Source organism: Osmerus eperlanus, chromosome 1 (genome assembly GCF_963692335.1).
Source record: "Osmerus eperlanus chromosome 1, fOsmEpe2.1, whole genome shotgun sequence".
Taxonomy (NCBI): domain Eukaryota; kingdom Metazoa; phylum Chordata; class Actinopteri; order Osmeriformes; family Osmeridae; genus Osmerus; species Osmerus eperlanus.
The window spans coordinates 20,523,510-20,537,699 of record NC_085018.1 but is presented as its reverse complement, the minus strand read 5'-3'; the positions used below and the strand labels follow the sequence as shown (position 1 = coordinate 20,537,699).

General features: G+C 41.8%; 1 protein-coding gene across 2 annotated transcripts; it reads right to left on the bottom strand.

Annotated features, from left to right (window-relative positions):
• Nucleotides 1-1,091: 1,091 nt before the first annotated feature.
• Nucleotides 1,092-10,788, bottom strand: gata2a (GATA binding protein 2a). 2 transcript variants are annotated; one of them, XM_062469545.1, is made up of 6 exons: nt 10,585-10,788; nt 10,019-10,433; nt 8,637-9,208; nt 5,504-5,662; nt 2,856-2,981; nt 1,092-2,235 (listed from the first exon to the last, which is right to left on the bottom strand). In XM_062469545.1, exons 2-6 carry the CDS (start codon nt 10,242-10,244, stop codon nt 1,936-1,938), a joined length of 1,383 nt encoding a protein of 460 aa, XP_062325529.1. In that variant the 5' UTR covers nt 10,245-10,433; nt 10,585-10,788; the 3' UTR covers nt 1,092-1,935. The 2 variants fall into 2 exon arrangements, with proteins under 2 accessions (XP_062325529.1, XP_062325536.1); XM_062469552.1 differs by having other exon boundaries at nt 5,504-5,649; nt 8,636-9,208; nt 10,585-10,786.
• Nucleotides 10,789-14,190: the final 3,402 nt, after the last annotated feature.

The window sequence follows — 14,190 nt, the reverse complement described above, 5'->3', positions numbered from 1 at the left end:
ACAAACAAATCAACCTCCTGAGAAAACATCTATCGTGAAGCTATATTGCCAGGGACTGTTTTGATCTGTAGACAAATAAGGCACTGGGAATAGGGAGGAGTTGCAGTTCTGATTTGGGTTACTGTTGTGTAAGGGCTATGACGATGACCTTAAACTGGCCTGAAATGGCTAGACTTACAGAGTTGACTGTGCTGATGGTGTCCTCAGGTCCTTCAATTTACCTAATGGGAGAATGAGAGAGAAGGAAAAAGAGAGAGAGCTGTTTCCTGCAGCCTTCAGCTGTGAGCACATCTGTGTGTGAGGGGTCCAAACAGCCCCCCACGTGTTTGCTCATGGGTTGCCTGATTGCCTTTCCTTCCTCTTTTCTCTGCCACTAAAGACCTGCTGTCCTTCCTCTCACTCCCATCGCCACAGCCCTGAGAGGGGCATTCTGGAAGAGGCAGGGCAGAGGGACGGGAGGAATGGGAAAGGCTGCGAGGGACGGATAAATTAAGTTAAAATAAATGTTACGCTAATGTGTCCAGTACACATGTGCTTGCGTATGTTTGAGAGGAGGCATGTAACAAGATAAGAACTGTAGTGTGTGCACTTGGAGAAGTGTCATTGTCTATAGTCATGACTGTGCTTGTGTGTACGTGTGCGTGTGTGCATGTGGATGGGTGCGTGTGTGTGTGTGTATGCGTGTGTGTGTATGCGTGTGGTTGTATGTGTGTGTGACGTCAGGGCCCTCTGTTCACCCCGACTTTGGAGCCTGCTGTCTGGGTCAGAGTGGTGCACCCTGAGGACTAGGCTCCACAAAGAGGCCTTCTATAAACACCACATCACACAGGGGAGAAGCTGAAACAAAACCATTTTCTGCACTTTTGAGATCACAGAGCTGGCTTCATTACATCTGATATCACTTAAATTTAGATTCAAGAATCGAGTATTCTTCATTTAAGGTTGAATTTATTTTGTGTGAGAGTAGTTATGTGTGTGTGCGTGTGTGTGTGTTTGTTAGAGCATCTTGCATTGAAAATTGAACTGAACTATGACAAGTTTTGCATGAAGAGGTATATCAAATATATATTTTGGTGACACAAATACATTAATTAATTTAGTATTAAACTTTATTTCCTTTATTTTATGAGATGGAAAAAATGATAAAAACGTACAGCTCAGGAACAACTTGTCTAAGATAGGTCAGTTTTTTTCTGTTATGTAATAACAATGACATTAAAATCAATGTGTCTTTGAAGAAAGCAAAAAAGTGAAAATAAGTTATCATAATAATTATAACATCAATTATAACAACAATAATAGCAATTAAGCATTTATAAACATTCTATTTCCTTGTGTCTTTTTTCCATCAAAGTCCTTTAAAAACAGGTGACCAGGTTCTTGGTGTTTTATCCAGCATGTGGTTGGGTCCACGGTGGGTGGTTGGGTCCGGACGTCTTGATCGGCCACAACACTACACAGTCTGTCCACAGCAGCCATAGATGGAGGCAGGGAGGAGAAGAGAGAGGCAGGGAGGATGGGGGGGGGGTCTCAGTACAAGTTGGAGGTCTAGGAGGTGAAAGCAGTGGTTGTGGAACCTCTTGTAGTCTTCTCTTTCACAGGATGGTGGACACAGGGGTACCAAAGTGACAAAGTACAAAAAGGCAAAACAACTATGAGTGTCCCCATTCACGCCCATCAAGCTCAGACACCAACACACTCGAGGTGAGAAACTCTCTCTTTTTCTCTCTTGACAGAGACGTGATAAAATTGTTGTCCTTTTCAAAATTCTCTCAACAAGGTCATGTGAGACAGAAAAGTTCTCTACTCGCAGTCTTTCCACATGAAGCTGCACATAAGGCATCCCAGCTCCTGCCCCGGGGAGATCTGACACTGGTGGAGATGCTGGTGAAGGGCCTGTGATAAGGGAGGGAGGGAGGCGGCTCTGGGAGAGCTTCAGTGTGGTTCAGCCCAGGCTGGCGACCGATTTGTGTGGTGGGGGTGGGCAAAGGAGGGATGGATGGGCGTGGGCGTGGGCAGCATGTGTCCGGAATGGCTGAAGGGGGTTAGGTGGCTCATATGGGTCATGTGACTAGCCAAGCCAGGGGGACCGCCGAAGGGTGAAGACTTGTCGTGCATGCATTTTGAAAGCTCATCAAAACCATCTCCAGCCCGCTTGCTTCTCTTGGACTTGCTGGACATCTTGCGGTTGCGTGTCTGAATACCCTCCTTCTTCATGGTCAGAGGCCTGTTAACCTAGAGGAAGCAGAGGAGCAGAGATATTACCCACAGAGAAACCAGACAGACATGTAGTACATAAGAATGCAATGTCTTGGTGCATTCTAGCATTTAGCACTCTCAATCTTGTTTTTCATTTTCATTTATATATTCAACACAAAATAATACAACCCAAATTCAAGTCAACAATTGAACTTTGACTCACCTAGCTCTATTATAATGCTTAACAAGTCAAAGAAAATATAATGAATTTAAATCTAGAAAAACAAAAGTCTCAAATATCTAATCTACTCTTGTGTGATTTGTGTGACTGCTTTGTCTCGTTTCAAATAAAATGTTACCATCAAGGCGATGAGCCACGCTGAACCTGAAAGGTCTTTCAGACTAGTTTGCATCAGTGTAACTGACGCTTTTGCACTAAATGACAGTCCCACCCTCTATCCTCTCCCGGGAGTAACGCCCACCATTGAAACAAAGATGCATTAATAATAAGAAAAAACGACTGGCTATTCTGCTTGACGGGGAAATCTGGCTCCTCACTCCCGGTCTCTCTCTCCTCTGTCCTAAATCGATGCAAGCTGTCCGCCCACTTGACCAGCTCGACCCGCAGATTCTAATGACGCTGTTGAGCTACTTACGTTATGCAGTTTGTAGTAGAGCCCGCAGGCGTTGCACACCGGGTCGCCATTGCCGTTGCGCCTCCAAAGAGTGGTGGTGGTTGTCTGACAGTTAGCGCAGCAGGTGCCAGCTCGTCTCGCAGCGGACTGGAAGAAACGCATTATGTTAAAACATTATGAATAAATCTATTGAATTGTTTAGCTGAATTGGATCATTATGTTTGAGAAGGTCAACACAGTGAACTTGACATAAATACAATTGACATGAAAACCCATGACCGTCTAACCTAAGAAAATTGTCACATTTTAATGTCGTTAAGAAGTGGTACGTTTTTACTCATTTAAAATTATTAAACCTATTTTGCCATTTAAATTATTCAATAAATTGTTTGTAATAGACTACCTTCTTAATTAAATGCTTTATTTTATTTGGTAAAATGATATAGTCGTATATGTGTAAAATGGTTACGGCATGTTTCACAGTCCACTTTTCAAGGCTTTTCTCAAATAAAGCAGATCGATACTATAGTCCTAGTCTTTAAATTACTTACAGGGATTTGCCTCTATTGATTCGATTGAATATATCATTGATATTTATAGGCTCACAACTTTCATTTTGTATACACTGTTTGTCTCCTTACAGCCATTGCTGCCATAGGCAATTGCATTCAATTGAAATGCATTTGATGGGTGACAGTAATAGTTTGTCTCGTCATTGCAGGGTAATTGCCAAAGATCTTGAGAATCTCACGACCCTGAATGTTGGCCTAGTGTCTTGTCTGCGCACAATCAAGCCACGTGTGACCATTACGGATTGATTTTTACACAAACTAAGAAACGTTTAGTGTCACGACGCAGTAACCCTATTTTTCTATTTTAATCAATTTCAGGTTTATACAATTGCTTCATGGCCCTAGAAAAGCAATGATGCAGACTGCAGACATTTAACAGCAAAACAGACAACAAAAACACTCCGCATTCCGACACACATAGATTGTGCCACTGCCAACCGAGCATGACAAACAAGCGACCAAGAACATAAATCCATTTATTTTCCAATCCCCACTGCCGCCATCCCTTCCCCTCGCGTTCTCTCTCTCTCTCTCTCTCTCTCTCTCTCTCTCTCTCTCTCTCTCTCTCTCTCTCTCTCTCTCTCTCTCTCTCTCTCTCTCTCTCTCTCTCTCTCTCTCTGTGTTGCTCTCTCTCTTTGTGTCTCTTTCTCTCTGTTTCTCTCTCTCTCTTTCTCTCGCTCCACACATAACTGGGTCCTACAGTGTTGTGATAATCGCTTTACAGTACAGTATATGTCAACGTCTGGCCTGCCGGGGCCATACAAAATGCAGCGGGGTTTGTTGAAGGAGGAAACACCCGGGAGCCGAGCTTCCTTATCGGGCCCGGACAGATATCCGGATAGGAAACAACTGGATGCCCTTTGAACAGAACTCTGAAAACACTTCAGCTGAAAATCCAAAGCTGCAGCCACAGAACCCATGGAAAATGTTATGGACTTCGTCGGAGAACAAGGCTCAGCGAGTGGGGAAATGCTAGGCTACGTGTTAATTCGCAACAACATGCTAAATGACACCAAAGCACCCTATAAGCTTGACTATAAATTGAATAAGTTGTGCTACTAAAGCCGAAAAAAATCTAGGGTCTAGGATATATTTTTCTTTTCTTGTAAACAGAGAAAGTTCTCAATCCTACTGAGGGGTCGGACTCCGATAAAACAGTGCCATTAATAGATTTATAAATGCGTCGTTTAATAACATTTCAGAATGTATTCAGGCCTATTAGCCGTATGGTTTGCATGCCTCATAATTTAGCCTATTCTCGACGCTTCTTCCAAAGCTTTTAAGTGATTAAATAAAATATAGGCCTAGTAATTTCATTAAATTTAACCTACAATAAAGTGATTAATATAAATGTAGGCTAGGATTGGTCTAAATTATGTTTTATGTATGATTTAAGGCTATGTGACGTAGCCTATCCAATGGAAAGTTTGGGTCGACATACAAATACAGTGCCACAAATTTGCTTAGGTCTATTTAGCCAATCAGGATCAATATGTCATTACATTTAAGGGTGGGCTGGAAATTAAATAGCTGTACATGGGGTAGCCTGCCTAGCCAACAATTTAAAATTAAAGGAAATATTTAAATCCTCCATCCCCATTTTAATTAAAATTTTCAAATGTTTTAAATGTGAGAATCTTCCAAAGAATCTTCAAAAATCCATCTATAATGTTAAAAAAGTGATACCTGAGTAATAGGTGTAGAAGTTATTAAAAAAATGGTAGAGCCCAACCATGAAGTATAACCTCACAAATAATTAGGAGATCATTAGCATGGATTCATAAAATGCTGAGTGTGTAGCAGCAGTTTGTTTATTCACTCAAGTCTAGTTATAACTAAGCAGTATTGGACATTGGTATCAGTGACAGTATCAGAAGTACCAGCAATAATGATAGCAGTAACAATGGCAATAGTAGCAGTATTGTCACAGGCTGTGCAGGGGATCACCAGGGGGTGAGAGGGACAAACAATTACAGGAAGATCATAGGGAAAATATAACTTTCCTGGAATTGTGCAGGCAGCATCTGCTTTGTGCTCATATTTAAGACTCTTTCTCAGATGTGGAGCTAGAGAGAAAGAGAGAGAGCTAAAACTCACCAGTCTGCGCTTGGGTTTGATGAGGGGTCGATTCTGGCCATTCATCTTGTGATACAGGCCGCAGGCATTGCACAGGTAGTGCCCTGTACCATCCCGTCGCCAAAGAGGAGTGGAGGTGGCTCCACAGTTAACGCACTCACGCCCCTCTGAGTAGAATTCAAGTGGAGGAAAGACAAAGGGACATTTATATAATTAAAAAGTTCAGACTCTATTGAAAGACACAGTATTTGATTCATGCATGCAAGACTAACGGCCTGATCTGATTAAAACTGCTGGGGCATCAATTAACATGAAATAAATAGACCACACTTCATTAGGAATGTAATATGAGTCAGCGCTTCCCTGTAGGGGTGCGACACAGCACACAGTACAGGTGTACAGGTGTTCTGGCCAAGAGCAATCCATATGACTGTCATTGGTGCTCCTCTGTGTGTGGCGGAACGCCATGGACACAGACACCTCTATGTAAACTGATCCAGAGTGGGAAGCCCAGAGGCTGCCAGAACGTGTCCAGAGGTGTCCAACGAGAGGAATGAGACACACCATCAAATTAGAGCTTCATAATTCATTAGCTAGATAGAAAACATGAGAGGAAGTGTGTGGTATTTTACCAGGCCACACTGTGGTCTAAAACAAATATGTGCCCCATATGTCACTTAACAGCTGATAAACTCATACTTTAGGTTGTTTTGCTTTAAAATTGCATCATGAATTGTCTTACAATACCCTTATATTGTTTTAATATGTTGAGCTCCATTGTGACCACCACATTCAAGGCATAGACCTCTGTTGGGCACAAGGCTGTGCCCTTTTCACCTTTAAGCTTATTTAGACATTTAAGTCAGGTATGAAAATGGTGGGCGTTCCCACTTTGTCCTCTCCCAGGTTTCACTTAGTTAATATGCGCAGTCTCAAATGGGTTGTTGCGAAACAAACCAAAACAGCCCTGTTTAATTCATGTATCCCTCTCCCCAGAGCCCATCCCTTTATTCCTATTATAATGTCAGCGACACCCACCGTCCCACCCAAACTTGAAAAAGGGATCAGGTTTGTACAAAGCCAATGTTCCGTTTTGATGTTCATGCTGAGGTCTGTAACTCGCCCCTCTGTCTCAGGCACGCCCTCTCTATACCTCTTTATGGATGGCAGTGTAGTAGCAATATCAGTGCAAAATCCTCTAGAAGTTGCAAAAACAGTGACTTTCATGTGTTTGCGCTGTATTGTCCAGGAAAATGTAAAGGTTTGAAGAGCATTGCAGTGCCCACAAGGCTAATGAAGAGAGAGAGTCAGAAGGGAAGAGAGACACATACAAACACCCCCTTTTGAGAAAGAAGGCTTGAATGTAAGCAAGTCAAGCTGGTTTGAGGTTAGTAAAACAGGAAACCACACAAGGTGTGCTGACTGCCAAAGTGTCATTGTGGCATTTTATACAACAATCAATCACAGCTAATGGCACTGGACTTTATGAGGTCTGATAGATAAAAAGCTTGTTTCATGACAGGTATGACATTTATTTATTTCATAATTGAGGAAAATGTTATTTAAATTAAACATACCCCCCTTGTTAAACGGAACTTGTGAAAATGTATTGATTAGGAATATGCCTCTTTTTTTTGATAACACTGAAAATCCACCCAAACAGGATGTTCTGATATGAATTGGATTAAATATTGCTTCTGTAACCCGAAAGCTGGACAGTCCGTTTTTGTATAGCTTTACTATTCTGACCAACCAGGCATCAAACCCAAGCCACACTGTAAAATCATGGTTCTAAACTTAATCTACCATCACTAAAGGAGGACATAAAAAGGCATACAAATATTTGCCAGGTCGAACTCATGGAGACCTATGCTTTTTTTTTGTTACACAATACGACATGTACTATTGATGACAAGTCATCATAATATTTCCTCATCATTTATTATCTTAACATCAAGGTATTTAAAGACTTTTGTTTTTGCTTTGTTTTCTCTTATGAACAATGCTGGCAGATGTCTTCTTGCTGGCCGTCAATTAGGCTACCTAATTTCAACTAAATGAAAAAAAACACTGAGAAATCATTATGAATATGCTGCTATCCATCTTATAAGTAAATTATTACTTTTTGTATTATTCAATATTATTGACATATTTAATTAACAAGACCTACATTAGTACCAACAGTGCTGAAAAGTTATACTTTCATCTGGGGTAGCCTTTTCTGGGCTTGATTTTTTCTCGGCATTTCAGTGGGCTGGACCAAGGCCATACTTAAAAACACAAACAGCAGGGCTCTGTCGCCTGTGACGGTGCGTCCCGACGGTGCTTTGTTAGTATTGGGGCAAACAGCGGGCGGGGGTGGAGGTCGTGATTTGTTCGCTGAGAGGTATACAGGATATGGCAGGAGCCAGGGCGTCGTGACTCCTGCATTTTAAGCAATAAAGGCCATATTTGAAAGAAAACAAGCCTACGCAGACAAGCAAAAGCAAAGCCTAGGTGAGAGGCCAAAGGCAGACTAAATGCCAGGGAATCACGGTAACTGAATGTATTAATGACAACAAATATATTAATGACAACAAATATATAACGACTCTTCCAAAAATAACATTAGAACCACACAGCTTCTGACTAGAAGTTTTTACATAAAATTAACTTGAATTTCCGTTTGAAAAATAGGTCCAATAGGACCTTTTATAAACATTTGCCTGATGTCTGAACAGTTAGTAGGCTATTGAACGTTATGTCGCATACATCTTTGACTTACTGTCTAATTTAAATTTCGAATTATTTTGACTGTTTAACTGTAATCATCCCTCCTGTTAAATGGTTGAATCATGTTGAATATTTGAGTTCGAAGCCTAATCGGTGACCCTGATTAGCCGTTTCATGTTAAATTCCCCCTAAATGATCCTTTTAAGTGGATGATGTTTACAAGTGGTGACGATTGCGATCAGACTGAGATAAGAGCAGCCAGGACTGGTTTGGCCGAAAGAAAAGCTGCGGGCAAATAAACCATGGACGTATATTGTGGCTAAATTGTTCAGACACTATATATAGCGCCATCCAATAAATGTAGGTATAGACTGTTATACATTAGAAATCAGTGAATCTACGGATGAACTCTTTCTTTACAAACAGACATATGAAACTCACCTGAGCATGACCGGGCTTTGCTTTTACACTTCGGCGTAAAGCTGGACGAGGATCCACCTAGCAGGCTCCCGGGGTGGAAAAGACTGCCACCATACTCGTGTGGTGTTGGGAGAGGATATGCTGGGTATGTCGGGATAGGATGGTGAGTAGCTGGAGTTTGGGCATTCATCGAGACTAGGCTGCTGCGTAGGGGACTGCAGTTCTCCATTTTCATTCCATCCGTTAGAGTCACTTGGTACTTGATAGACTCTTTTTCATCCATTCGAGTTGAGGTGGAGATTGGAGATGTAGGGCCAGGGTCTGGAGATACGTCTTTGGGAGGCGTGGGAGGAAAACTGTAGAGGTGTGGGCTGGAGTGAGACGCTGGGGTGAGCGACGAAACCGGGGCTGTGCTGGAGCTACTGCAGGTATAGCCTGAAGTAGCAGGGTGCAGTCCAGGTTTGCCGAAGTGGCTGACCGCCCATGCGTTATGATGGTGGGCAGCAGTGAGAGCCGCTTTTCCAGGGTCCAGCCACGAAATGCCCGGGCTGTGGATGAGGTGTGGCCGACAAACTTGATTTCCAGAAAGTCGAGCTTCAAACAAAAAGTCAAAATGCGAATTAAGTTACGCGGGATCAAATTTGCCAATGCTTAAATTGCGATCAATTCTCACCTGTTGATAAACACGCCAACCTAATTGAACTCGACATTAAATTCCAATACTGAAAGCAATTTCTTTAAATATTGAATTTTCATCGAGTTTTTGGACAACATTTCTTGGTAAAATACCAATACCAATCTAGCAGATGCAAAACGTTGGGTGAATAGAATGCTCAATGAGAAAGAAGGCCGTGCCGGCTATTTCTCGTCATTGCGCCTGTTCGACTCACAGACTAGAGATTGTTATTAGTAATTTTGCGGGTTTTATTTAGGCTGTATCCGGGAAGTGCCTCTCTCCCTCCCTCTTGAAACCCCTGTCCCAATAGAGAGGGGTAAAATGACATACTTCCCTTTCTCATGCTGTCATTTGCTAGAAATTCCTGGGCTACAGCTCAAATATGATGTTTAAGTATGGACAGACAATGCATTTTTGGTTGAATATTTGGTTTTGGAAAGCAGTCTAGGCCTATAATTAGCCTATATATTTTTTTATTCATTAGTGTAAAATTCGAGCCTAAACAAAGCTGCGACCAAAGGGAAATTACAGAAAAGGTTGTAGTTTAGTAATTTGGCATGCGTCATGCAAACTGTAGGCTTTGTATCAGTCTATTAACACCCATTATGCACATGGGTGCTATAACATCTAGTTATAGCTCTAATGCTCTTCACAGATAGAGGCCTGTGAAGTCTACTATCTAAAACGCATCGTAAATTCATACGGAGAAAGAAGGCTACGCGTCTTACCATGTGCAGGGCTGTACGTGACTCTGGCCCTAGAGTTGGTATAGTAGGGATTTCCTTGAGAGTCCAAATGATTTAAAAACATGTCCACTTCGTCCTGGGGCAGCAGCGGCGCCATGGGCTCCATGTAGTTGTGGGTCAGGCCGTGGTGATGAGAGTCCGGGTGCTGACCGTTCAGCACGGCGTGGTGATGCGCCATCCACCGAGACTGGTCGGCTGCTACTTCCATGGTTCTGTCTTCCTCAATATTCTAATCTCTGCTTCCAAAAAATAAACACGTTTGTCTCCAAAAGGGCACCTTTCAGTCCAAAGAAGTCAGCCCAGTCAGTACTGAGAAGAGTTGCGGTACTTTCACTGGCTCTCTCCTGCTGTTGTATTTGTTTCAGATACAGAGTCCGTGGATCGTACTCAATGACACCTACAACAGAAAAAAATGGTTAAAAATGTTTGCCCCACACTACAAAACTATGTTGACATTTAATCCACTAACATAGCCTATTATTACCAGCGTAATGATTAGCCTATAAATGTCATGCATTTAGCCACGAGGAAAATAGGCTACTACTTACAGTGCACGGAATCATCGTTGTAATGTTGTTGTCTGTTGGGTTAAGAAAAAAAAGGGAAAGGATAGTTTCCACTTGAATTTGGATCTACGATTGCGATCAGCTGTTCTACACTTCTACCTCTGAAACTCCTGCTCCGTGAGGTACTCAGGCATACGCTCATTAATGAAATGTGGCTGTACCCTGATGCGACTGGCGCCAGTATCCATATCTAGGGAGCCGGGGCGGAGCCCGGGTCCGGCAGTGACCTCCCGTACACCAATCACAGATCAGCATAGTTACAATTGGCTAGTGTGTCTCAGCTCTTTCAATTCCCACTTGAAACAGCTTTTTCCCGCATCGAAAAATTAAAAGACTTATCAATCAGCGCTGTAATTTCTCTGGGTGCTTTTCTCTCTCATGAAATTTACTGAATGAGCAATTGACTCTAAATAAAAAAATATTTTAACACTTAAATAATTTGATCAACTATGTGAGCTTCCAGCACACAGAAAAAACACTGTCATATAAAGCTGACTATTAGCCTAATCGTTTTTTTTCTCCTTTGGAGCATAATAGTTGTCAAATTAATAAACGATTCCGTTGAGTTTGCTCTATGATATGATATTCATGAATCCATGAAGACGGCTTTAGTGTAACATGCCAAATTATTAAATGTGCTTTAAAAACATTCAGTCCCAGAATTTATTGTAATATAAAGTTGTTATGCAAATAAACACTGTTTCCAGCACCTCCGTAGAGACCTAATAGAGGCGTTTTATGGCTTTGAAAGTGGGGCTATTGTTATGAGTGACTAATTGTCCTTAATTAGCAGTCACGACATTCTTCTTGAGAACAGTTTTTGTCTCAGACACAGAGCGATCAAACACATTTTGCATAGTAATGGCGCCCCTTGCTCACTTGGTGGTGCATAGATGGGATTGAGACCTCACCTTCAAAAACCAAATGGTGACCATTAACGAGGCCCTGTTAAAAATTACTCTCAATCATAAAATATCGAATTCAGCACATAGAGAGAAGTTAGTAAGCTCCAAATCCTGCACACACGTGCAACATGTTAATAACATGTTGTACCTGTCCATTGGTCAAAACATTGTGGAGAGAAGGGCTCAAAACCATGGCATACCCTCATCGGTTTAGATCGGTTTTATTTATGTAAGTTTATTTTCTACTTTGAGTAGGCTATGTTCCCTATAGCCTGTGAGAGCGCGTGTGTGTGTGCGTTCGTAGCCTACGCGCGTGCGTGTGTGTGATTGACAAGGAATAATTGGAGGGAGTTCGGGGTCCAGACTAGCCGCCTTTCTGACGCCGTGACTTGTAGCCTACGTCACAGTATCACATACAATATCTAGGCTATCACTAGAAAAAAGACTATAGGCTAATCTCTAATCAAATCATCAAAAACATTCAAATCTAACTCCAAGAGTTTGTTACAATGTCTGAAGATAAAATCCACAGCCCACTTAAACAAATGAAAAAAACGTAGGCCTATTTATGATATTATGTTATCCCGGATCATGGACTTGTGCTTAATGTAAAATGTACATTACAATTGAATTGTTTCTGTCCGTGTTGTTGTAGGCAGTGTGACTAGGACAGAGTGGGTCAGGCTCAGGAAGCAGCCAACCCATTGTTGTTTGCATGTTTGCCAAATGGATTACTCAGCAGGATTTACCCCTCTGTAATTTATACCTTCATTAATCCCATTTGTATCTGTGGTGTAACAAAGGATAGTTCTGGAGGGGGTAGGTGGGTGGGGTTTAGGTTCTTCTCTCTCTCAAGGACACAGCAGCATTGTCTCTCATAGGGAGATATCCTTGCCCTGAGTGAAGCCCACAAATCCTCAATGACTGCATCAAGCACAGAGGTTGATAACAGGTACAACGTGTTAAATTCTATACATCAAATGTGAGGAAAAAAAAAAGAAATTTGGCTGTTTGGGTCCTGCATGTCAGAGCTGCAGAATCTAGCTACCATCCTTCCATGGGCTATATATTCTAAGCCAGAGAAGCAATTACAGTGTGCTATTAAGAATCAAGATTGTCTTTCTCTACCTGCTTGTTCTCTTTTCCATAGTTTAGCTTTCATTATTCTGGGATGAAGGGTGAGGGGAGAAGGGGAGGGGAGAGTCACAGAGGGGTTTGTGAAGATAAGCAGAACCAGTGAGAGGAGAATGACACAAACCAGCTGAAGCATTATTGTCCTTACTCACGGGTAATTAGATCGAGCTAGGCCACTGAGGGGCTATAGACACAAGCACACTGGGTCCATCCTGAATGTGATCAACAGCGGTGAAGACATATTTCACTGTATTTACACTAATATGGAAACATTTACAATGAATTGACCGCAAGTTATTTGGTTATATAGTCAAAAAATAGCCTACCTCTGAATGACATTTTGTCACTACCCCATTACTTAAGCCAACTGACAAAAAAATAGCCTAAATAAAATTATTGAATACTTCCAGAACCTTTAGGCTGATCAAGTGCCTATAATCAACATATGAGTTAGGCTACACATTCACTAAATAAAAGTGATTAACTCTTCAACTACAGACACACAGTCACAATATGGCACATTCTGGCGCACGCGCCCCATGCTAGTAAAGGTGTAATTGTATGTGCTGGTAATAGTCTGGTGCAGCCTGGTCAAGACAAACATTGTAGAATGGAACAGAATTGAAGATAAAATAGACAGTTTAGTTGTTACATCTGCGTTCATTAGTCCGATGGCGCATGTGTCCCTAACTCATACCTAGGCTAATAGGCATATGTCTTGTGCAAAGGCCAACTACCAAGAAGTAAAGTGCAGTCTACGATGGCTAATGCACGTTTGTTTATGTGCATATGACCATTTATTACTGTGAAGGCATAGGTTACAAATTCAATCGTTTTCGTATCAGGCTAGTAGTCTACCTAAATGACTAATTTAATTTCCAAAATGTTTGACTGTTAATGTGATTAAAAAGTCAAAAAGTTATACCATCAAAGACAGGATATCCATTCATTTGACGGCATTTGCGTGTCACTTACTTCGTGGTTGTGCTGGAAGCCGAGGCGTTGATCAAGACGGTCACATAGTCTCGCGCAGCGCTGTCTGAACGCTGTGAAATTATACTCTCTGAAAAAGTAAGCTCGGTTCAAAGTGTTTCAATGTAGACTCTCTTTCGCCCATACAGTATGTTTATCGCGTTTTCTGATAAATTGGTAGATATGGACAGCTGCATGAAGAAGCTTGTTTAAGATGGTGTCAAGGCTAAATGAATGCTGCTCCGTCTTGAAGTAGGACAGCAAGGCTGTTACAGCAGTCCAGTGAACTCGCACGCTGTTCGTTTACTCTATTTTCTATCCCCAGAAAAAGTGAGAGAAGAAAATCCAACAGGCCTAGGGAGCTGTGGCACTGTAAGGCTGCACCAATAGCTACTCTGTCTTCCGTTGATGGTACATTTTTCTGAAATATCTGGAAATATTGGCTATCGAACTGAAACATATAGTTGACTGTCACTTAGAAACCCTAAGCCACATAACTGATGGTCCCTTTTATGGCCAGAGATTAATGAATTCCGTTTCAACAAACTAATAGGCATGTCAGTTACCATATCAGTCC